General features: G+C 40.2%; 2 protein-coding genes across 2 annotated transcripts; one reads left to right on the top strand and one right to left on the bottom strand.

Annotated features, from left to right (window-relative positions):
* Positions 1–6,596: 6,596 nt before the first annotated feature.
* Positions 6,597–11,468, bottom strand: snrpc (small nuclear ribonucleoprotein polypeptide C). The gene is made up of 6 exons (XM_079217816.1): positions 11,431–11,468; positions 10,325–10,367; positions 10,110–10,218; positions 9,441–9,500; positions 8,641–8,745; positions 6,597–7,173 (listed from the first exon to the last, which is right to left on the bottom strand). Exons 1-6 carry the CDS (start codon positions 11,436–11,438, stop codon positions 7,052–7,054), a joined length of 447 nt encoding a protein of 148 aa, XP_079073942.1. The 5' UTR covers positions 11,439–11,468; the 3' UTR covers positions 6,597–7,051.
* A 1,781-nt stretch (positions 11,469–13,249) lies between these two features.
* Positions 13,250–22,117, top strand: ilrun (inflammation and lipid regulator with UBA-like and NBR1-like domains; the record flags this gene model as incomplete). The annotated part of the gene is made up of 5 exons (XM_079217955.1): positions 13,250–13,407; positions 15,574–15,728; positions 15,885–16,082; positions 17,080–17,384; positions 19,085–22,117. 5 exons carry the CDS (start codon positions 13,250–13,252, stop codon positions 19,118–19,120), a joined length of 852 nt encoding a protein of 283 aa, XP_079074081.1. The 3' UTR covers positions 19,121–22,117.
* Between the last annotated feature and the right edge of the window lie 238 nt (positions 22,118–22,355).

Genomic DNA, 22,355 nt, shown 5'->3' on the forward strand with positions numbered 1-22,355 from the left:
TTAATTTACTTATATTCAGATTTGGGGTAGGCCTACCTACTGTCTACATCTGTAAGTTCCCATGTGTAGCCTTAATGTGTCTTAATAATAAATAATACAAGTCTGAAGTTTGCATGCCTTGTATTGTCGTCTTTTGTCTGATTATTATATAAAAAATAGATTTGGGTAATCTTCACAAAATGATATATTCACCAACAAAATGTCCATTCAGCTATTGTTTAACCTTTTTTTAGGGAAATAAATGGTATTTCGCGTGGTTACAGTATCTCTTTCTTGCTATGTGTCGGTCCACATATATTATTAATATGTATCTATATTAAAATCAGTATCTATCATGTCTCAAATATGTAGCTAACGCTCACAAATGGCCTGAATTCCACCTGTCGAATCCTGAGAGGTTACTGAGCGGCTAAGATAGTTACGTTAGCTTAAGAAGCTAATGTAGCAGCTTTTCCCCCTTCAATCGTTATTAGATTTAGCTCCTGCTTCACTTAGTTATATTGAATAAAACACTGAATTATCAACATGTCAGCTCATAAAAAGTGGTGAGATCAGTTAATCCAAAATAAATAACAGAAAATGTAGTTTTATCTTTAAGTCCAGTTACTGCCTTTTGGCTTAGTTTTTAGCTATTTTGTATTTAATGTCAATTACATGCTGTTTTTCAAAGAATCTATACATGTAATGGAATAATATATTTTGTAAAATAGATGTCACACGGTCAGTTTCTCGTCTCAACTCACCTTTTGAGCAAATATAGTTGTGGATTTTTAGGGCTCACAACAAAGTATATCAAACCATATTTGGTTAAAAAAAAAGTGTAGTTCTAAGAGTGTTGCAGAAATGAATGTTAACCTTCAAACACATTTCCATCTTAAGAGGATAACCGTGTGTGCATGTTGTTTTAGAATAGAAAATCAAACAAAACTGGGACAAGAAGTGCAGTAAAGTTGCAGTGAAGGCAAGTGAAACATCAGGCTACACGACACAGGCAGAATAAGCTTTAGGCAACAACAACAAAAAAGGAAAGAAAATAAGATTTTCTTGCAACAGAATAAGTATATAAAATAAATTATCTTTGTGGTTGCACATCAGATATGAGAAAGGGACCGTCTTTAAAGACAGACATTTTCCACTACTTTAATATGCATGTATGGATAAGAACCATATGTTTGAGGTGATGAGGACCCTGATAAAAAATTCACATCCTTAAGTTGGAGGTGAGGTTACATGAAATATTCATCAAAGCAAGTTATTCTAAATTTAGACTTTCAGAATTCGGGGAAAAACAAAAACACTCCACTTTTGCTTCTAAAAATGACCTTTTACTGTTAGTATGCACAACTGTGACCACAAACAGCTTCTTTTTAACAGTCTTTTTTAACAAAGTTGCTTCAAAATGGGTCAAAATTAACAGTAAACTACAAACAGTATCCAATAACTCTGTACAAGAAATACTATTTTAATGGCTAAAAAACTCACCTCCAACTGCATGTATTGTCGCTTCTGAGCACTTAAAAGTTGAGCATCACAGTTGATTCTAACCGGCTGATGGAGGTCATGTGATGTGAACAAATGCCCCAAAATACTACTGCATTTTTTTTTTTTGAGGTTCAGACATAACTGTGTGTGTCAATTGTCAACTCTTTAATAAAAGGCATAAAATGCTGAAAATAACTTTGGAGAAAAAACAAACCGATGGAGTAAAACATCAGGCAGATCATTTGAGTACTGCGAGACAGAAACCATGAATACTTTACAGGGTCCAGTTGTTTTCAGTTTAATAAGACTTATAAACCATATCAATTCTTTAAAAAATATAAATATTGATTGACCTTTTGGCCCACACATGATGTTTTACACAAACTCAAAATTGTGTGTTGAAAATACAAGTGCGGTGTTTGGTTTTGGGAGAATTTGAGTTACATATACTACCGTTCAAAAGTTTGGGGTCACGTAGAAATGTCCTTATTTTTCAAAGAAAAGCACTTTTTTTTTTTTCAATGAAGATAACTTAATCAGAAATATACTATACATAGTTAATGTGGTAAATGACTATTCTAGGTGGAAACGTCTGGTTTTTAATGAAATATCTACATAGGTAATTGTGGCCCATTTCCAGCAACTATCACTCCAGTGTTCTAATGGTACATTGTGTTTGCTCATCGCCATAGAAGACTAATGAATGATTAGAAAACCCTTGAAAACCCTTGTGCAATTATGTTAGCAGAGCTGAAAACAGTTATGCTGGTTAGAGAAGCTATAAAACTGGCATTCCTTTGAGCTAGTTGAGTACCATAAACGTTGGGTTACGAGCCGCTATTACCTTCGGTCAGTGTCCCCGTTAGCTCCCCGCTGTAGCCAGCTGGGGCTCCTGCTAGCGCTCGGTTACTTCCCCGCAAACCTCCGTTAGCTCCCCGAAAACCACCGAAGGTAGCGGGACCAGGCTTGACACCCGACTTGGGCAGAAGGGACGCGGGCAGTAGCAGCAGCAGCGGGCAGTAGCAGCAGCGCTAGCTAGCAGCCGGTAGCAGCAGCAGCAGCTTGCTACAGCGGGGACACTGACCGGCCGTAGGAGCGGCTTGTAACCCAACGTTTACGGTATCTGGAGCATCACATTTGTGGGTTTGATTATACTCTCTTAATGGCCAGAAAAAGAGAACTTTCATGTGAAACTCGGCAGTCTATTCTTGTTCTTAGAAATGAAGGCTATTCCATGCGAGAAATTGCGAAGAAACTGAAAATTTGTCTGGGTGTTCCCAAACTTTTGAACGGTAGTGTATCTCTTTCCAATGTCTTATTTCACACCAGTGTTCATAACCGTGTCAGAAAAAAACAGCCAATAGTTCGCCTGTCCTTTTGACTTCGTTGAAACTCAGCTGTGGAAGTACAAAATACTCAAATGCTGACAAATGAATATTTAACAGGGCTATTTATAAAGCACGGCGACGCACAGCGCAGTGGAGCAGGTGAAGGAGAATCACTGTCAGCGCCCAGCTGGCCGGTGGCAGGCCGCCGCGGGGCGGGCTAAAGACGGTTCATCCTGAAGTAGGGCGGCTAACAATGTTATGTGCGTTCAAAATGTTCACCCAATGGCGGCGAGTGACTAATTCTTACAGTCACATTTAGACTTTTAGCTCATGGCGTGTTGTTATCTCGCTCAAGGACACTTCAGCAGGCCGCTGTAGTTCGTTTGTGGCGATTTAACCTTTTTCGCTGCTCCGTCTGCCATCCAGCGATGTTTTTGCACTGTGTCGACAGTACATCAAATCCTGTGAGAAATAATAATGCCGTCTCTCTTCCTGGTCACTTACAAGGCCACTAATCAAATTAGCCTTAATTTAATCTGTTTTGATGTCATTCATTTGCTTTGCAGCCGGGGCGTTGCGTTTCAACGTCTCAGTGGAAAGAGAATTATGATAATAAAAAAAGTCTTTTGGGATTTTAACTGATGCAAAGTGCTTTAAAACATACATATAAGGCTCAAACACATACAGCTGTGTTTTGCACAGCCGGTTAGTGAGAGATTAGATGTACGCTTTGCTTTGTTTTTCTCAGACGGTACATCTGTATCGGCCCGCAGGCCCATGGGAGCCCCTGCTGGCCAACACAACCACTGTTGGAAACAAGCAGATTTGAGAGACTATCCCTGAGGCCGAGGGAAACGGATATTGATCTGGAGCCATGACTAAATGGATTAAATCACTGGGTAGCGTTGGTAGCAGAGAGAAGGAGACAATGAAAGGGAGGAGGAGGTAGAATAGGGGTGGAGGGAGAGACAAAAGGGAGGAGGAAACGGGGAGTATTGAAAGATTCCAGTAAAGTCTTCGGCCTTCTTTCTCTCCGATTCTTTTCATCAACAGCCCACCCAGCAGCCCGGCGCAATCACGCCGTACTCCTCAGCGTCCACCTGATCTTTCTGCAGTTTGGAGCCAATTGGCTTTGGCGAGGGAAATCAACAGTCTGGGGGATTATCATTTTCCATTCAACCGAGGCTGTTGATGGGTAAGAATGCCAACTTTGCATGCTGGGAGCAAAAGATGCATCATCCTGAATACAGAAACCCAAAGGATCCTTCGGAGGATGTAAATCTGGCCGGCCGGCGGTCGCAGTCCAACCTGTTTGGTATAAACAGTTAATCGATCAGCTGTCCGCCTCAAGCTTCCTCTCCTTCCCGGCCTTGCAGACGGCTCTCGGGGCAGAGAACAGCCGTCCAACTGCCTCTCCAGATGATATTCGGGACATTAAGGCATTCACTTGTATGACAGGAATATCAAAGAGGCTTGTGTGAAATATGCACTGTAAAAAAATGTGTTATTATAATAAAGAGTGAGTTCTGTCTTCATCCAACTTTGAATTGTTATTTCTCTGAGCGAGTTTTCCGCACATGTACGAAAACTGAATGATACATTTCCACTTCACCATCCTGGTTAAAAACTCACTGAATAGCCACGGTGACGATTATGTTACGCTTGGTTGTAAATGAGTTTTTAAAGGATAGATACACCGCTTTAAGTTTATCAAAAGATCAGCTGAAGATATTGGGCTTCAGCAGCCTGAGTTAATAAAATGAAGTAGGAGGGAATAATAACTTTGTAATAAAAGAAAAACAATAATTCATTTTGAGCTGCACAAGCCTCAAATCAACCTCAGATAAACTTTGGAATATCTTTTTGTGCAGACCTCCATCACCTATATTAGAAACATGTTGTGAACGGATCTTTAAAAAGTCAGTATGAACAAGAGGAACGACAACAGCGAGCAAGAACTTAAACACCAATATTGTGCATGCTGGGAAGTATTTCACTGTAAGTTAACAAAATGATGACGTAATTAGAGCCGATTTTGAAACGAACAAACATGTCCAATTACACTGATAAAAAATATTTTTCATTATCTCAAGTAATCTCAACATTTTTGACTTTATAATGAATCCCTGATAAAGACTACATTATCAGGTTAAGTTATGATCCCAGCAGCTTGCAATCCTCCTTTATACATACAAAAACATCTAAATCCAGAGTTTCTGCAGTGCAGCACACAGCTAAAGCAACATCAAGGGATGCGGTTTGCTCCCAAAGGTCACTTTTAAATACTTTTTTTCGTTGGTTTCAAAACCAAATTTTCCTCATCTAACATTGACATAGCCCTCCAGTGTCCGCCTCCCTCCTGTGAAATGTATTATAATACATATTCCTCATGATCGTGGCTTATTTCCTCAACTCCTGAGTTCCAATCATAAACACTTTCCTCCACTCCGCTTCGTTCCCTTCAGGGCAACGCTCCACTTCATGGCTAGATGGAATATTCATAAAGACTCTTCAGACGTCAGATGACACGCGGTCATCCGCATAAACTCGACATATGCATAAAATGTGCATTAACATGGTTTTATTCCTGTCCTGCTGATGGAGAGTGGATGTTTATAGTGCTGCTAATGGAGTCCATTCCCCAGAGAGGCCATCAGATTGCATGTAATCTACCAAAGTCTCTTTGAAGATCACAATTTACAACACGCATAACTGACGGGTACCAAAAAAAACAGTCTGATGCGCAGCAGCAGAACAGTTTTGGGATCGTCTCTGCAGAGCTTTCCAGCCGGTCTGCAAGTATAGAAATGGGCAAACACAGCGTGAAGCATATGGATATTGCCCCCCGCCCCCAAACAAATTTGTTTCCATTTTTGTACGTGGCCTAGAAATTTCCTAAACCATACAGCCACAAAATTGTCCTCTGGGAGTGTGTGATACAAAGAAATTTGACAGTCCACGGAAGCACATAATCAGTCATCGCACATCATTCCAGTGTCGTGGCTCTAATTGCAGAAACATACGACTCTCTAGCTCCATCTGTTGAGACAGTTTCATCCTTATGGACGAGACGTTGGCGATTATGGAAACAGAAGTTTCACCCCAGCTAGAGGAGAGGGAGTGCTGAATTCTTGCGAGGCATTGGAGACACAAATGTCAGCTGAGATAATGATTCACTTGCAGCCACAGATTCTTACGTAAGAGTCGTAATTCTTCAAACATGCTCGACTGGATAAACTAATGAGGTCCGGGTCAGCCTTCTCATTTGTCTCTCGTGAAACGAGATTTTGAAAAACATCCGTCTGTTTCTTGTCCCCCTCTCCCTCTATCTGAAAAATTCAAGGCCTGGACGGGGTGATGCGCATCCCAGAATGCAGTGGGCCGGATGCAGAGTTCACCCTGAACAGGTCACCAGTCTCAGTGCAAACACTTAAACACAGTCGCACCTTGAGACAAAAGTGAAATGTCAGCCACTCAAAAACCTCAGGTGGCTGTTTTGGGTTCAAATCAAGGACATATTTGCTGTCCGGTGACAGAGCTAACCAGAATTACTTAATTTAGGTTGGATCATCTTTTTTTGTAATCAACCAAATGCCAGGTAATAGCTACAGAATAGCCCTATGTTAAAGAATGTTTAAGTCGGTTTGTCATTTTGCTTGTTGGCTTCTTTTTGGAATGTTTTGAGCGATGGTTTGAGTCTCAGTGGGAATAATTGAAAAACCTACCTATAAAACATTAAATATGAACTTCGTTAATAAAGGACTACAATCTACAAAAAGGTTTGAAATCACTGGTTTATTTCTCAAAGCATTGCAATGGAAATATAACAAAAATATGTAAAAACCCTAAAACAAAAAGTAAAAAAACATACCAACAAATATTGTCATATCAAACACGCTCTTTAACTGTGTGCGCTCAACAGTTTTGTCAAAGTGAGACGAGATGTTTCAAACTTAATACTAAAACACGAGAGGACGTTTAATCAAAAATAAAAGGTCTTTAAAACAGGATGTAAAATCAATTTGAATGGGAGGAGTATATTAATAAATATCGGCACAAGAAAATAAAGTAATTAGACAAAGTCGACATAATTACATCGGGGATTCACGTTTGAGGTTGAAGAAGTTGGACGTCTGAAAATTTTTAAAAAGGCGCTATGAAAAATCCAAGTGTTAAGCCAAGTGTCCTCACTAGACAGTGTCCGTTTGTGGCAACAAAGAGCGGAGAAAATCCAGCCGGTCTTATCTGTCTGGTCGCATCATGCCCGGCCTGACGGGCATCATCATCGGTCGAGGGTGACGCATCATGTGTGGCGGTCCTGGCATCATCTGCATGGGTCCTCCCATCGGCGGCCTCATGCCTCCTAAGAGTGACAGCGGAGAGATGCACAGCGTTGGCTATTCGGCGTCACATAGAAGGGTCACGTCAGTGCATCGAGAAGCTCACAAGTCATTTAAAATAACCCGGTGAGGACCAAAATCTTTAAAGTGGTCGTTCTGTGCAAACTCAGATTTGATTGGTTTCAGCCTGCAGTGCATTCATGTTGAAAGTAATGCTAACTTCCATTAGTGTTCATTATATGTTAATTATTACATCATGATTTTAGCTATGACATTTTTGAAAAATGTCATCCACGTTATTACCAGAGCTCAAGTTAAATGTCTAAAACCCAAACATGTTTAATGGACAATGATGTAAAGCAGAAAAACAAACAATCTTCTCATTTTGCAGAGAATGTTTAAGAAGAAAGAATAAGTCGCGGAGAAGAAAAAAAGAGCGGAGCAGAGCAACTGGCCGGCCAGCGTTTCTGAGATTGGAGTGAGACACGAGAAAAGCTGAGGTCGTGATCTTCTCAAAGATAGAAGATCTTTGACAAGTCGAGTCTTGGCCAATCAGCGTCTTCATGTTCCTCAAACTTGTTTTTAAATGGAAGCTAGTCAGCTTGCTATCGCGTTAGCTAACGTGTTTGGGTTGTGTATTGTCGTTAAAGTTACGTTATGTTCCGTTACAGTTCAGTCTTGCTTGTAAAAAAACGTAATGTGATGAAACATGCCGTCACCCCCCGGTCTGGTTCAGTTCACGCTGTCACTTGTTAACGTTAAACCGGCACACCGGCGGATCTGGCTGCAGGTTTTTTTTTTTTTTTTACTCAAAGTAGAATGAAGCAAATCACGTAGTTGGGCTTAGCCAACAACGTGACGTTGTGGTCATAAGAGACCCAGAATGAAAGAGTTTAAGGAAGAGGACGCTCTATATGTAGCAGTACAGCTTCCCTCTGTCCCAGTATTTCATACATATTGATAACGCAGGGTATGTAAATGCAGCCTCTGGAGGGATCAATTACAGTAAAAAGGGCTCACATTTGGCAGATGTAAAGCATAGATGTGTATGTTTTTAGTGTTAGTCCATTTTGTTGTTTTAATTAACAGCTCAGGGATGTTCAAGGAGCAACCTGTTTGTGCACTTTCTGAAGATGTTTTGCACTGTCACTTCTGTTTTTGAATAAAGGGTTGGAAATGAACGCTTTTTTGATGAAATCATCGATTAATCGATTATTAAAATAATCGTTAGTTGCAGCCCTAATCATCATGAATTGGGATGTGGGAAACTGGCAAAGGTTTCCTTAAACAAAATTAAAAAAAACTGGCAGACTGTTGGATTGCATCAGGCAAACAGGATTACATTGTTAACTTCTGTATTTGTGACAAGAGGGAAATTATTACAGGGCATCAAAAAGCCTGCATGAGAACAGATGGAACCCAGTTAACCCTCTAATGGCCGACTAAAGTTAGGAACGAGTGAAGCTCCGTCATAGAAACATGGTTCTTACCGGGTCCACCGGGCATCATGCCATGAGGTGGCGGCCCCATCATGGGCATCATAGGCGGACCTCCCATGGGGGGCGTTGGTAGCATGCCTGGCCGAGGAGGACCACCTGAGTTACAGACAGCAAAGGTTAGAGGACAATCAATGAATTTGATCAGATTCATATGCAGTCAAGTATGTTTTTTTTAATATTTTTAGCTTAATTTGCTTCGACTTCTGACCAAACTGAAAACACTATAAATTATTACACAACATAATTGTAGATGAAAATCATGCAAACACTTTGTGAAGAAATAAGTACAGAGAAGTAAATTGTACTTTTATCCAAGTTCCTCATCATTCGAGACAACACACCCTGCCTCATTAAATAAAGTTCCCAGTGTATTAGACAAACCGAACTAAAACTAATGCCATGAAATGAAGCCGACCATCACGAAGGTTCAACTTTTTGTTCACCTTGGAAGTTTGTGGAACCGAGTTGCATTGCACAAACTGCAGCCTCCCAGATAACCATCAACACCTCTCTAAAACAGTTTACTACACCGAGCACGATCATGAAGGTAGGATTCATTTCAGCACTGCTGAATTAGACTGCATTAGTGTTGGCTTAGTGTACCTAATAAACCGAGTGTCTTTTTGCTTTAACCAAAACATCTGCAAATGTGGCCACAAACAATTTGGCCACCTGCTGGTTCCCTTAGAAACAAAGTGCTAGTCCCTCTCGACTATGAATCTAACTATCAGGAGCCAGCGTCTATAGTACTGTTAGGTAATCAAATTCCTGCAGAGCTGAAATGGACTCACCTGGGGGAGGGCCACCAGGGAACGGTGTGGGAGGAATCTTTCCCTGTTGAAAGGCAGCCGCTGGAGGGAGAGAAAACAAAGCATTACACACACAAAATAAAAGAATATACTGAAAAAGATGTGTAGCAGTCCCTCTTTTCTGTGTTTCAAAGGATAATTCAGCCTCTAAAATAGTGTTCCCCCACAATGGAAAATACTACGCTCCAGCATCTCCCATGTGGATTAGAGGTTTGTAATCTCAGAGGGGGCCCAAATAAACTGGTGTATCGTGCAGTATTTAAGCAAAGTGTTTGGCTATCCCTCACACACACACACACACACACACACACACACACACACACACACACACACACACACACACACACACACACACACACCAGGCTTTACTCTTTTTGAGTAAGACACTGAACCCCTAGTTGCTCCCTGGGCGGCTCACAGGGCAGCACACGGCTCCTTAATTATGGATGGCTTAAATGCAGTGAATAATTTCCCCAAGGGGATCAATAAAAGGACACTTTCTTCTTAAACATCAGCCATAAAGGTCAGAGTATATTTATCACTCGAGTTTAGTTTGAGGTTTAGGGAACATACTCAGTGGCAAAGTGTCTTCAACACGTCTAGAGTCACTCAGCCACGTTCTCCAGATAATTGAGCAAATAATCTTCTTACTCGTTTTATCGATCAGGCTCTGAGCCTGCTCCTCCATCCATTTCTGGTAGTAGTCCTTCACATTTTCCTTGTGTTTTCGGCCACTGCAGTGAGTCTTCCTCACTGATGGCTGGAACGAAATTTTGTGGAAAATATTTAACCGGTGTGAAAGGCAACAAAGAGATTACATCATGCTTTTAAACAACTTTATTTGATACCGCACAAGCACGACTTACCGAATCATGAGTAAGGTAGGTATCACAGTAGTCACAGTAAAACCTGTAAAAAATAAAGTTTGTGATAAACATGAAAAGTCCAGAGCTGTAGACCTGACTTTAAATTAGAGCCGAGACGTATTACATCACAATTGTTACAGTTAAACTAAAGAGCAAATAACAATTTACCCTGACGCATCACTAAAACAGTGTCTTTGTCTGGTTTGACAAGCTGCAATATAGAAACACAATCGTGTTTTTAAATCAGCCATCTTGTTATTATTACAAATGACGACTTTCACGTAACAACAAACAGAAGTATGTGTCAGTAGTGAGTTGGAGTCCTGCAGGAATTGTAGCATGAATGTTGTGCAGATGTTATTAATGTCCTGCTAAACAATTCATCATCCTCCAGGAAACTGAGATATCAAACACTGTAGCTCAACAGGACACCTTTGCTTTCTGCAAAACAGGTCAGTACACTGTCCTGCATACATTTTTATTCTGGACAGGGATAACCTCGGTTTAGGCGAGTATCATAATAACATAAAGAAGTACAACTTAGTTGTGTTAGCATCATACTGGTGATGTGTATTCTGTAGCCACTTATTTGAGGACGAGTCGTTCTCTGCTGTGGTTCCAGTGTGGACGTTCACCCCGGAGGCATCCGAATGTTACTGTGCGACAGATGTTGATATATATACCAGAAGTACCTGAAGATGCATTTAATTTAACATAGTAAAAAAAAAAAACGCGTTACAGCCACACTATTCAGATCCAGCTTAAACGTTACCAACTGATATCTAACGACACAGATAACCAGCTTGGATGAGAAGTCCTACAAAAATCCAGAATCGTGGATTTTAGCAGATAAGTTGTTTATATATCGCGGCGCTGCGGTGTTTTTGGTGTGCTATTAACTGTTAGCTTTGTTCACGTCGAGGTCGAGTCCAGCAAATAGACACAGCCCGACCGAAGCGTACAGCGTCCACCTGGAAACAAACTGGTCCGTTTCATTAGTTTCCAAAGAAGGTTTCGCGTTAGCGTCGTTCGTTGCGCAATACAAACTACATTGGGGAAAACGTGAATATCATAGATTAAGTGTAGGAATTAATATCTATACTTACTTAGGCATGTTCCCCGGCAATCTCCGTCGAGAGCGCGATTCCTGTGTTCCGAATAAGTCTTCCCACCAGATATAAGACCTTTCGACAGTTAGTTCCGCCCGAAAGCGACTGGCACACGAAAAGATAAATACAATGTAAATTATATACATACATCAATATTTGTATGTATAATGAAAACACTCAAGATCAATACCCTCAACACAAACAGCAAATAGAATCTCTGCAGCACAACATCCAAAACCAATTAAGAAATGTGGCATCTAAAACACAGCATTATTCTAACCTTACAAGAGCATGTAGATACTATATATACGTTTACAAACAACTTCATTTATGTCCACAGGTACACACATACTTTTTTTTTTTTAAATACCCTACCTTTTTCTTCACTATGCAAATAAAGGTTTGTATTTAACTAGACAAGGGAAATTGAGACCAGGACATTGCCTTTATAGGAGATGCAAAAGTTGATGATACTTGCAATCACAATTTTTTATTTATTTTTTGAATGTAAGAAAGTAGTTAAAACAATTTTCTGAAGGCTAGTTTGCAGAATTTTGAAGACCAATCAATCCCAGTGGATTGTATAAAGACGCTTGAGTCCTTTTTAATTTAATAAAATGCTTACACAGGAGAGGACATTTTTTATTTAGATTTTCCAGTTCACATGAGTACAGATTGTTCAAGAAAAAACCTGAAGAAAATCTATGACTATAAAAAGAACGTGTTTTAATAATTAAATTTACAATGTTACACGGTTCACTTGAGATTGTATAACACAGAGCTGCACATATAAAATTAAACAAATTGATATTTTTATTTTTGTATACAAATCCTCATATAATTATAAAGACTTTGGCTCATAGATAGACTGAATGCCAGTGGACAAAAGGAAATATCAACACTACAAATTGAACAAATATTTCATTAAATATCAAACATATGATGTTGAGTATCTTGTACTGAGCTACTAAATAAGACAATAGGCAAAATTGATAAATGAAATGATAAACATAGTCCTTATATTTGTTTTATTAATCCTGGATTTAAAGCTATATTCATAGATAGATAGGATAAGATATTCCTTTATTAAATTGTAAGATTACAGCAGCAGACAGGTGAAGTGCACACAAGAGACACATAGTAGAGTACAAAAATAATATAAACAGTAAAACAGTAATAAAAACAGTAAAGAATCCACAATAGCAATAGTATATATACAGACAGAATACAATTGATTTAAAAATGTATTTATATTACACCAGTTGAAGTGATTAAAGTGACCAAAGTGATAGATAGATAGATAATTTATACCTCTGCCTGCATTTATACAGACACGTAAAGCAATATTAAATATAACAATGCACAATATATACAACACATATAATATAATACTAATACATGAAATGCATTGGTTGTGCCCTGGGTATATTGCAAGACAAATGTGCACTGGTGTTATCAAGATTCCTCATTTCATTATTGTATCCTCTATTACTCTTCTGATAAATCTGGCACTGCGCTTCAAGATGAGCAGAGACGATTCATGGATAAACCAATGAAAACGTGGCTGCAAATAGCAACAGATGACGTCGACGCCCCCTTCGTGATTGGCGAAGGTGACGCGCGTGCTGTTGCAACGTCAAACGTCGTCCCCCTGCCTGCCTGGTTGTGCCATGCGCACTGATGGTTGTTGTTGTTGAGCTGGTTGTTATGGCTGGACAAGGCCTCGGACTAAACTGAGAGAGGAAGAGAGAGAGAGAGAGGTCCCCCCCTTCCCCCTACCCCCAACCCCGTCTCCGCTACGGGACACCCGCCACCCATGGAGGGCACGGACATGGACGTGGACGCGGAGCTCATGCAGAAGTTCAGCTGCATGGGCACCACGGACAAGGACGTCCTCATCTCGGAGTTTCAGAGGCTGCTGGGCTTCCAGCTCAACCCGGCTGGCTGCGCCTTCTTCCTGGACATGACCAACTGGTGAGCTCGGGGATATACGAGGGCCCGCTGTCGGGCAGCGACACGACGCTAACTCGTTTTGTGTAAAATTAGCCAGTTTAAGTAAACGTTAAACTGCGAGAAAAAAATAGAAAAACATGGAGGCAGACCCCCCCCCCCCCCCCCAACACACACACACACACACACACACACACACGTTTGCTAAGTTGTAATTCCACCATTCCTTTACGGAAATGGCAGCGATTTGTAACGTAACTCCTGATGACCGTTGCAAGCGGAAGTGAAACGGTAAAGTTTAGCACCGACTGTGAGTTATAATACGCTGAAATTACTTTTTTTTTTTAAACCCACAAATAGCAAGCTGGCTGACTCGCGGGCTGATTTAAGCGCAGGGAACTCTCAGTGTCGGTTATCGTCCATATTACATAATGCTGTTCACAGACAGTTAAACCGTGCTGCTCCGGGAAGACACCGCTCGCGTTAGTCTGGTGACGTAACTAGTCGTGATCCATCAACCGTTGGCAACAAGTGGTCTTCGATACATTCATATTGAACTTTTAGTTGATCGATTGTCACGTCCTTTTTTATTTTAAAGGGTGGATCCACCCCAAAACACAATCTTGTTCAAGTTTCATTTTGGCGTCGGGAAATCAGTTATACGATGTGTCATCATCACGTGACCATTGCTTGTAATTGCTCACCGAAACTAGTTTAAAATAACCATGCAACATTATAAACGTTACTGATAAAGACACTTTTTTTGGGAGACATGATCAGGGTTCCTATCCTCAGATAGTTTAAGGTGGCGAGTCACTTGTAGTAGATCCTGGTGCCAATGTGTCCCATAATCAATGAAGTTAGCTAGCAGATGACACAAAAGTCCCTTTCAATAAAGGTTTCCCACCAATTCTACACATACAAATCGGTTTAATAGTCATAGCAAATACGCTTTGGCCGGAGGGAACAGTTGTATCTGGTCTTCTGTGGCTCTGGAGGAGCTTTGTCAAGTCGGATAAAACAGCCCGAGATGATATCATCAAATTGGAAACTAGAAATGTATATCAATACGTTTGCATTACAAACTGATGATGGCAAGAGGGTCTTGTGAAATATGTTATTGAGTTGTATTATGATTCAGTGTCTTTTCATGACCCATAGGATCAAAGGTGTCGGTATGTTTTAGACCCTGTCTATACATATAAATATTTTCCAACCGATATTTTCCTTTGCGTTTTGACCTCTCGTCCACACAAAAACAGTTTTAGGTCATCAAATGTGTAGACGGGGCCTAAACCAAAGTGCTTGTTGTGTGGTCTAACAGAGTTTAAATTCCTCTCCTGCGTCTTTCCGATGTTTGATTTGGCAAGGGTCTAAACTGCCATCAATTAAATTTATTTTGGATAGCCCAAAATTACAAATTTGCCTCAGAGGGCCTTACAATCTTTACACATACGACATCCTCTGTTCTGGGACCTCACATCAGTTCAGGACCCCCCGACCCCCAAAAAATAAACTTTTAATGGGGAGAAAAGGGGAGGAAACCTTCGGGAGAGCAACAGAGGAGGATCCCTCTATCAGGAGGGACAGAAGTACAATAGAAAGAACAACATTCAATGCATATTACATACATTATTCATATAATGAGAATAGTAGGCATGATAAAAAAAGTTACAACAGTGGATATAGTTGAAAAACAATGATTATCTGGCCAGACGTGCTGATGTGAGAACGTAATTACGGTTTGCACCTCTCTCTCTGTCTCTTTTGAAAGAATTGTCCACTCAACTACTTTTGTCAATTTTGAGTATTCAATGCCTTGGAGGAGTCTCTGCTCAGGGACATTGACTTTTTCTCTCTCTCCATTATAGGGTATTCAATATGCTGAATATTTAAATTGCTTGTTGTGTTCCACGAACAATCCAAAGCCCAACAATATTCAGTTTTATATCATGAAAGTAAAAAAAAAAAAAGTCTAACTATCAATTTTAGGAACTAGAGTCAGTAAACATGTTAAAGCATTTTCATTTAGACAATGTCCTCAGCATTTAATCAGCTGTCTGTATTATTCCAGATTATTTTTCTTTTTCTTTTTTGTTTATATTCCAACCGTCAAATACCAAATCGTGTGGTCACATGTTTGATTTCCGTTCCTGTTAACACCTCGCTCTTCCTTTTGTGTTGCAACAGGAACCTGCAAGCTGCCATTGGTGCATATTATGACTTTGAAAGTCCCAACGTCAACACGCCTTCCATGTCCTTCGTTGAGGATGTGACAATTGGGGAAGGAGAGTCTGTTCCTCCAGATACGCCGTTCACAAAGACCTGGAGAATACAAAACACAGGTGCAGAGCACGTCGCCACATTCGCATGTTTAGCCTTCACAGTATGAGTAGCATTTCGGAATCTGTACGCAATAACCACCGGACCAAATGTCAGTTAGCACAGTGTGTTTTTTGTTGTTGTTGAACTGTGTTTTGACTCATCTTTGTGTACTATAGGTGCAGAGTCGTGGCCACCCGGGGTTTGTCTCAAATACATCGGTGGGGATCAGTTTGGGCATGTAAACACAGTAATGGTGAAGTCACTAGACCCCCAGGAAATATCCGATGTGAGCGTGCAGATGCGAAGTCCCACAGCTCCAGGCATGTACCAGGGCCAGTGGAGGATGTGTACAGCCAACGGATTATTCTATGGAGGTAGGAAATCACTAAGGACTTCTTTCTCTCTAATGAGGACATTTATTTGGGCTGCAACTAGCAATTACATTATTCTATTAATGTCAGCTTCTGTTAGTTACAATTCAATCAACCTTTTTTTTAGCCCAAGCTTTGAAATTGCTGGTTTTGTCTGACCAACCAAACCAAAAACATTATATTGACCCCTTTGCTAAGCCCCGCCCCCCTGCTGCTACTCCGTCAAGCTGTCAGAGCTACCATGGAGCCCACACTGAAAAGGCCCTATCAGAAAGACGTAGACAAAAAGGTCTAGACTACGCGTTTGAAGGATATGTCCTTAATTAGCTCCACAGGTTTTTATATAGAACGTTTTAGAAAAGTTTATCTCCTTCCAACCTCTCCGGGTAACAAGTATCACTATTACACAACATTTAATCACGACTAACTCCAAATCTAGAATACCAGCCTGATGATGAAGAACATTTTAAACAATTGCATGAGAGTCTATGGAGCTGGCGGATGCCACGCAGTGATTGGCCAGTCTGCGTTATAAGGAGAGGTGCATGTTGAAGAATTTACAAAGAATTAACAAAGAGTAAATCAGCAAATTGACTCAGTCATATAAGCAGCTGGTGTTTGTGAACACTCAGGGTTCGTATGGTCATGGAAAACCTGGAAAAGTCATGGAATTTTAAAATGGTTGTTTCCAGGCTTGGAAAAGTCCTTGAAATCCCAAAAGTTTTGGAAAAGTCATGGAAATCTGTTATATTCATATGTTCATGTCGTTCATTTACATTGAATTTGAAATAATTAATTTGCTTTTAAAAGAAAGATGCTCTATCTATAAATGTTTTTTCTCTTAATCAAACTATTGTCTCATTCATTTGTGTCATTTAAGGTATACTGTATGCTTTGGAATTCTCATTGTTAGTTTAAATACTACATTTTCTCACCTTTTCATGTATACACCGAGATTTCACAAAATGTGTATGAATCCTGACACTTCTTTTCTCCACAGATGTAATCTGGGTGATTCTGAGTGTAGAAGTCGGCGGTCTCCTCGGCGTGACCCAGCAGCTGTCGTCTTTCGAGACAGAATTCAACACCCAGCCCCAACGCAATGTGCAGGGAGACTTCAACCCCTTCGCCTCGCCGCAGAAGAACAAGCACGACACCACTGACAACAGCTTCAGAGATCCTGGCGGAGCGTGGGAGCGCACGCAAGAGCCAATCCAGCAAAATCAAAATGGACTGTCTCATAATGCTGTAAATAGGGCGTCAAATGGTCTCCAAACCAATCTTTCCGTGGTGACTTATGGTCAGGTATGTATGCATCAAAGTTAGAGTTCTGCGCTTCATAAAACTGCCACTTTAAACCCTTAAGAACTACTTTAACTACATTGATGAGGTTCACTCATTTAAGTTCATGTGCAAAATACAGTTTTCATGAAGCCTGTATCATGACAGTGGGACATATCCTCCAACTACAGTATTTATTGTGTCCTCTGGTGTGGTTTATATTCAGTGCTTCTGTAAGATGGATGGATTTTCGTGGTTAATTGCCACGCGTTTGAACTTTCGATAGTCAAAACTTTCACGTTTAAATTCTAAGAAAATAAAATGTCAGTGGGGGTTGTCATGGACCAATCCAGAAGATCTGGATCTGGATCAGGACAATAATCAACACAACTATAGACTGACATAAGAGTGGATGTACTTGCTGCTGTAGCATTGAAGCAGAGGAATCCACCCCACTATCATAGAAGCTTCTGTATTTTTTAATTAAAAAAAACATTACCATAAACAGTTAAGTTTGTCCTGAAGATGGTGGTGGCAGAAAGGCCTCAAGGTCTTTAAAAACCAACGTATGGTTCCCTTTTTGAGCATTGATTTGCTCCGCAAATTTGCTCCGCAAATTTACGGGCGATCTGCCTTTTACATAATGAGATATCTTGTGAGAAAAAATGAAAGTTTTTGCCCGAGGGTAGCATTCAGTAAAGCTCACGGAGAGTTCAAAATATACAGAGTTCATCCTCTGGGGAGCATCAGCGTGCTCAGTAAATGTTATGGCAGTTTAGTATTTATTATGTTGGATATGTCGAGCATGAATAAAATTAGTATTTAACAAAGTGTACTTTGCTTTGGATCAAAGTGTTGGTCAGGGGAAGTTTAAGAGGGGGCATTCATATCCGCTCTGCATAATACAACAACACAATACTGTTGAACAGACTGGTTTAGATTCAATAGCTTCATGGCTTGGTTGCTCATTGCTTTGCCGTGCCAGAGACGTGGCTCGTGGTGCATTGATCCAGAGTGAAATATAATGAAAATATAATGGTGCAGTTCTTGTAAGCTGCGGCTTCACTTTATATGCCTAATAATATATGCCATTTATATGAATATAGCCTTTCCTTTGGCTGTATGCTCAGACCAAAGTTGTGTTTTGCCCCACTAGTGGTATTTTAGGAAGTTGTCATTTCTTGTCCATACAACTGTGACTAAGGGTGTGATGATGGGAGTATTTGACAAGTCCCTCACGTGAGTATCGCTGATATTAATTTGGGAATTGCTTCAACTGCGAATTCATTGCGACAGCTTCTTTAAACTTGCTTTTTAGTTTCTGTAAAGGAAAAGTCCAGCATCACGGCGTCTACCAGTTAGTTAGTTAGTTAGTAAAAACTCGCCTAACTAAATCCTCTCAGGCGGGGCCACATAATTGTAGACGCAAGTATCACCTCACACCTGTCGTGGCAGAGCCAGTTTCAGCCAGCAGCCTGTCGAAAACCACTTAGTCATCCGGTCGTGACATCTACATTTAAAAGGTGATTGCCTGAGCTTCTTACGCGTAATTCAGGTTTCGTTTCTGCCCCGAAACCGATGATGACGTCAGAGAGCGGTGCGGTGTGTGTTGTCTTGATTCAGTTTTAAATGACTTTTCAATTGTATTCTCATCTTCACATGTATTCATTTTCATTTTGTATAAACTACTCTAATTTCCTTTCTTTCTAATTGTTTCCCTCCAGGGTATTCACGGGCCGTATCCATTTGGACAGAGCTAGAATGACAAAGACTCCCCCCTCCATCATGCTGGATGATGAGCGTAACACCCTGGGAGTCCTTAAACGCAGAGGAGTCAGAGGCGGGGGAGGAACAGTTGTTTTATATTGACTCATGACAACCTTCTCCTCAACCCCGAGGCCCTTTCCACAGAAACATAAACTACTGTGAGGTGATGGATTACATCCGCTACAGCAAAACACACCCGGATTCGCATGTGTGAATGCTTCATTTAAGAGTGCTGTAAAACCTTACAAAATAGAAACACACAACAATTTTTTTTATCTCCACTGTAAAACACGCCTGATTTAAAAGGGAGAAAAAAAAATCAACCCTAAACGGTCAACATACAATTTGGTATTTTCATGGACACTTGAGAACTTTGTCTTCTCGGGGTTCCTACACAGGTCTGGGAATGTTGGAAAGCTGCTGAGAATAGTGCAACATTAATAGTGATCATTAATCAGTTTGAGGCCTTGAAAAGTCTTTAAAAGGAAGATGGATGTCTGGATTATTTCCAGCTTTCCTCCAGATGAAAGCCTTAAACCAGTTTCACACACAAACCTATGAATATGACAGCAGGTGTGACCAGCTGTACCAAACAAGATTTTGCCGTGAGGGTTAAATAATATGCCACTAAATAACAATATATAAATATACATATATATATTGTTATTTAGTAGCACATTATTTATTATTATTTATATCTGACCAACGCCGTATTTAAGTTTAAAGAAGTTTCCAGTTGCAATAACAAGTTGGATGTTGATGTGAACGCTATTTGCAAATTGGGAACTGAGAATTATGATGACTCCGTATTTAATTCCGGTTTAGCATTACATGCACCTAGCTGGTATTATTCTCTTAATTCAATCAGTCCAACATGTTTGTAATGGAGAATAGTTGTATTTATGGCACAGAGTACAAAAAGTGACCACCAATATCTTATTTTGTATTACATTTATAATTTAAAACCTTTTCAGGCTAAAACTGAGCAGTTGTTGACCCTCCTTGAACCCGATGCTGAGGCGGATCAGATAACGCATGTGGACCCACAAAAAATACACATTGTGTTACTCCCATGAAGACAAACCTCTAGAATAAACCAACGGAAAGACAAAACAATTTGTTATTCGACATATTCAACCTTCTATGACACAACATTTGAAATGATGTCGCACAATAACAGTATTTCTCTTTTGAGGTCTAATATCTGTGTGCTGAAAGTAAAGAAACAAATCCATGTTTTGATAGAAGTATTTGTTTTCAGAGATTAATCAGTCACATATTGAATAAATACCACATTCAAATATTCTCCATTTCCATTTATTACAACGAAAATATGGATCATGCCTGTGTAGGAACCCTGTCTCTCCCAAAGATAAAATCCAGAGAACCAAGACACTAATCTGTTCTGTCTGTAGGTTTCTCAATTCAGACAGCATGGGACGTGTGTGTGTGTGTGTGTGTGTGTATTTGTTTGTGTGTGTGTGTGTGTGTGTTTTTTTTAGGGTGGGTTTTCGCTTTAAATAGATGCTGAAGCGCAAAAGGATGCAAGTGAGTTTGAGCAAGTGAGGTGTGAGGAAGGGTTTAAAAAAAAAAAAAGCCATCTAAATCTATTTTTGCCTGGTGAGCGACTGTAGTTTCTGTGCGTGTGCGCGTGCCTGTTAAGTGTGCATGTATGTTATGGTTTCTCTTTGGATTTAACTGACATAAAAATGGTGTATACTACTTGGGCAAAGGACGACGTGTCTATTTACATCCACATCCACATGGAGAGAGCTTTATTGGGCGTGTACCTCTGAAGTATTGTCGAGTGACTCTGCACCGTTTAGATGAACTGACTCACTAATTGCCCTGTTGTTGTTGTTATTATTATTTATTTGCGGTCTGCCTGTGCGCTGCAGATGCGAAAAGTCCCATTTACAGCCAGCAGGTGGTGCTAAAGAAACATCTGCTGACCAACTTCAACTTGAGATCATGTCCTGAAGAAAATGAATATGAAAATGAATGGTTGGTTTGCATCAGTTTTTCCGAGCGCTGTTCTCCTGTTACTGCTATTTGCACAACACTGTCCGCCTCATCTGGGGAGGATAAGTTATTTTTTATTGTTTGGTTTATTGAGGATTGTGACACTAGCATTTTTCCAGAAAGTTTTGTTGGTTTTGCTTATCTGCTCTCTCCTAAAGGCCTTTTGTTCCTCACAGCTTTACGTTTTGTTTTCATCGTGTGAAACCACAAAGTTTTAAACATTAGTTTCATCTATTCACCAACGTCTGATTCTTAAAAATGAATATTTGATTTCCGTTTACACCGACACATTTACACACATTTAGGTTTTTGCGTACCTGGAAATGAGTGCAGCACTGGTTCCTGATGGCTTTTATTTTCTTCAGCTTTGCTGCGTTTCAGACGGTGCTTTTCATCCTGTATTTTGGACTTAAAAATAAAATGGGAAAATCTTTTGATGGAATTCCATTTTTTTTTTCTCTGAGGATATTTTCATTTATTAAACTAGTCGTTATTATAAACATATTCCTGACATTTGGAGTTTATTGCTTCTACGATCATGTGGACCCGACAGCATTCTGTGTTGCGGCGCTGCTGTATTTGTTTTTGAGTCAGCTGAGAGTTCTCCTCCCAAACAGTATACACTGTTCTCTGTTGCCTCTTTTAGTCATGTCAGTCTTTTCTTTTTCTTTATTTGTGTGCGTGTGTGTGCTTACTTTGTGTGTGTGTGTGTGTGTGTGTTTTGGTGAGAGAGAGAAAGAGGGATGTGGTGAGAAATCTGAATATTGCTGGATTCATTCTATGGTTTTAGTTTGTGATTATGTACGGATTTGAGATGGGTGGCATGGTGAGTGGATGAGATGAAAGTTTACATAGTCCTAAAATAGCACATTTATTTGAAGAGAAACTGTCAAAATAAAGCTTTGTTTTTTTTCCTCCTGTATCTATAATTAAGCATTTGTATGATTAAATTAACACTGAAACAATGAGTCGGTGGTCTTTTCCTACGTTTCACTTCCTCAGACATGTTAACCTCGGACTCGGCCGACATCATCTCATTGAAAAGCTGCAGCTCATCCTCTGCTGCGGCTTTAGTCCATCCTCTGCCTCCATAGTAGTCAGATGTCTATACACATCTGGAGCGGTTTGCTCTGACATTTGTCCAGATGTTCGATGTTGGCCAAAGGAAGAATCCCCTGACTTTTCTTTTCGTGCCACCGATAGGTC

The sequence above is a fragment of the Taurulus bubalis genome (assembly GCF_910589615.1).
Source record: "Taurulus bubalis genome assembly, chromosome: 5".
Classification (NCBI taxonomy): domain Eukaryota; kingdom Metazoa; phylum Chordata; class Actinopteri; order Perciformes; family Cottidae; genus Taurulus; species Taurulus bubalis.

Coding starts and splice junctions, on each gene's coding strand:
- snrpc (XM_079217816.1), bottom strand. Junction 8,746..9,440: donor CCCTGGTGGCCCTCCCCCAG/GTGAGTCCATTT, acceptor TCTGTAACTCAG/GTGGTCCTCCTCGGCCAGGC. Junction 7,174..8,640: donor CATGATGCCCGGTGGACCCG/GTAAGAACCATG, acceptor TGTCACTCTTAG/GAGGCATGAGGCCGCCGATG.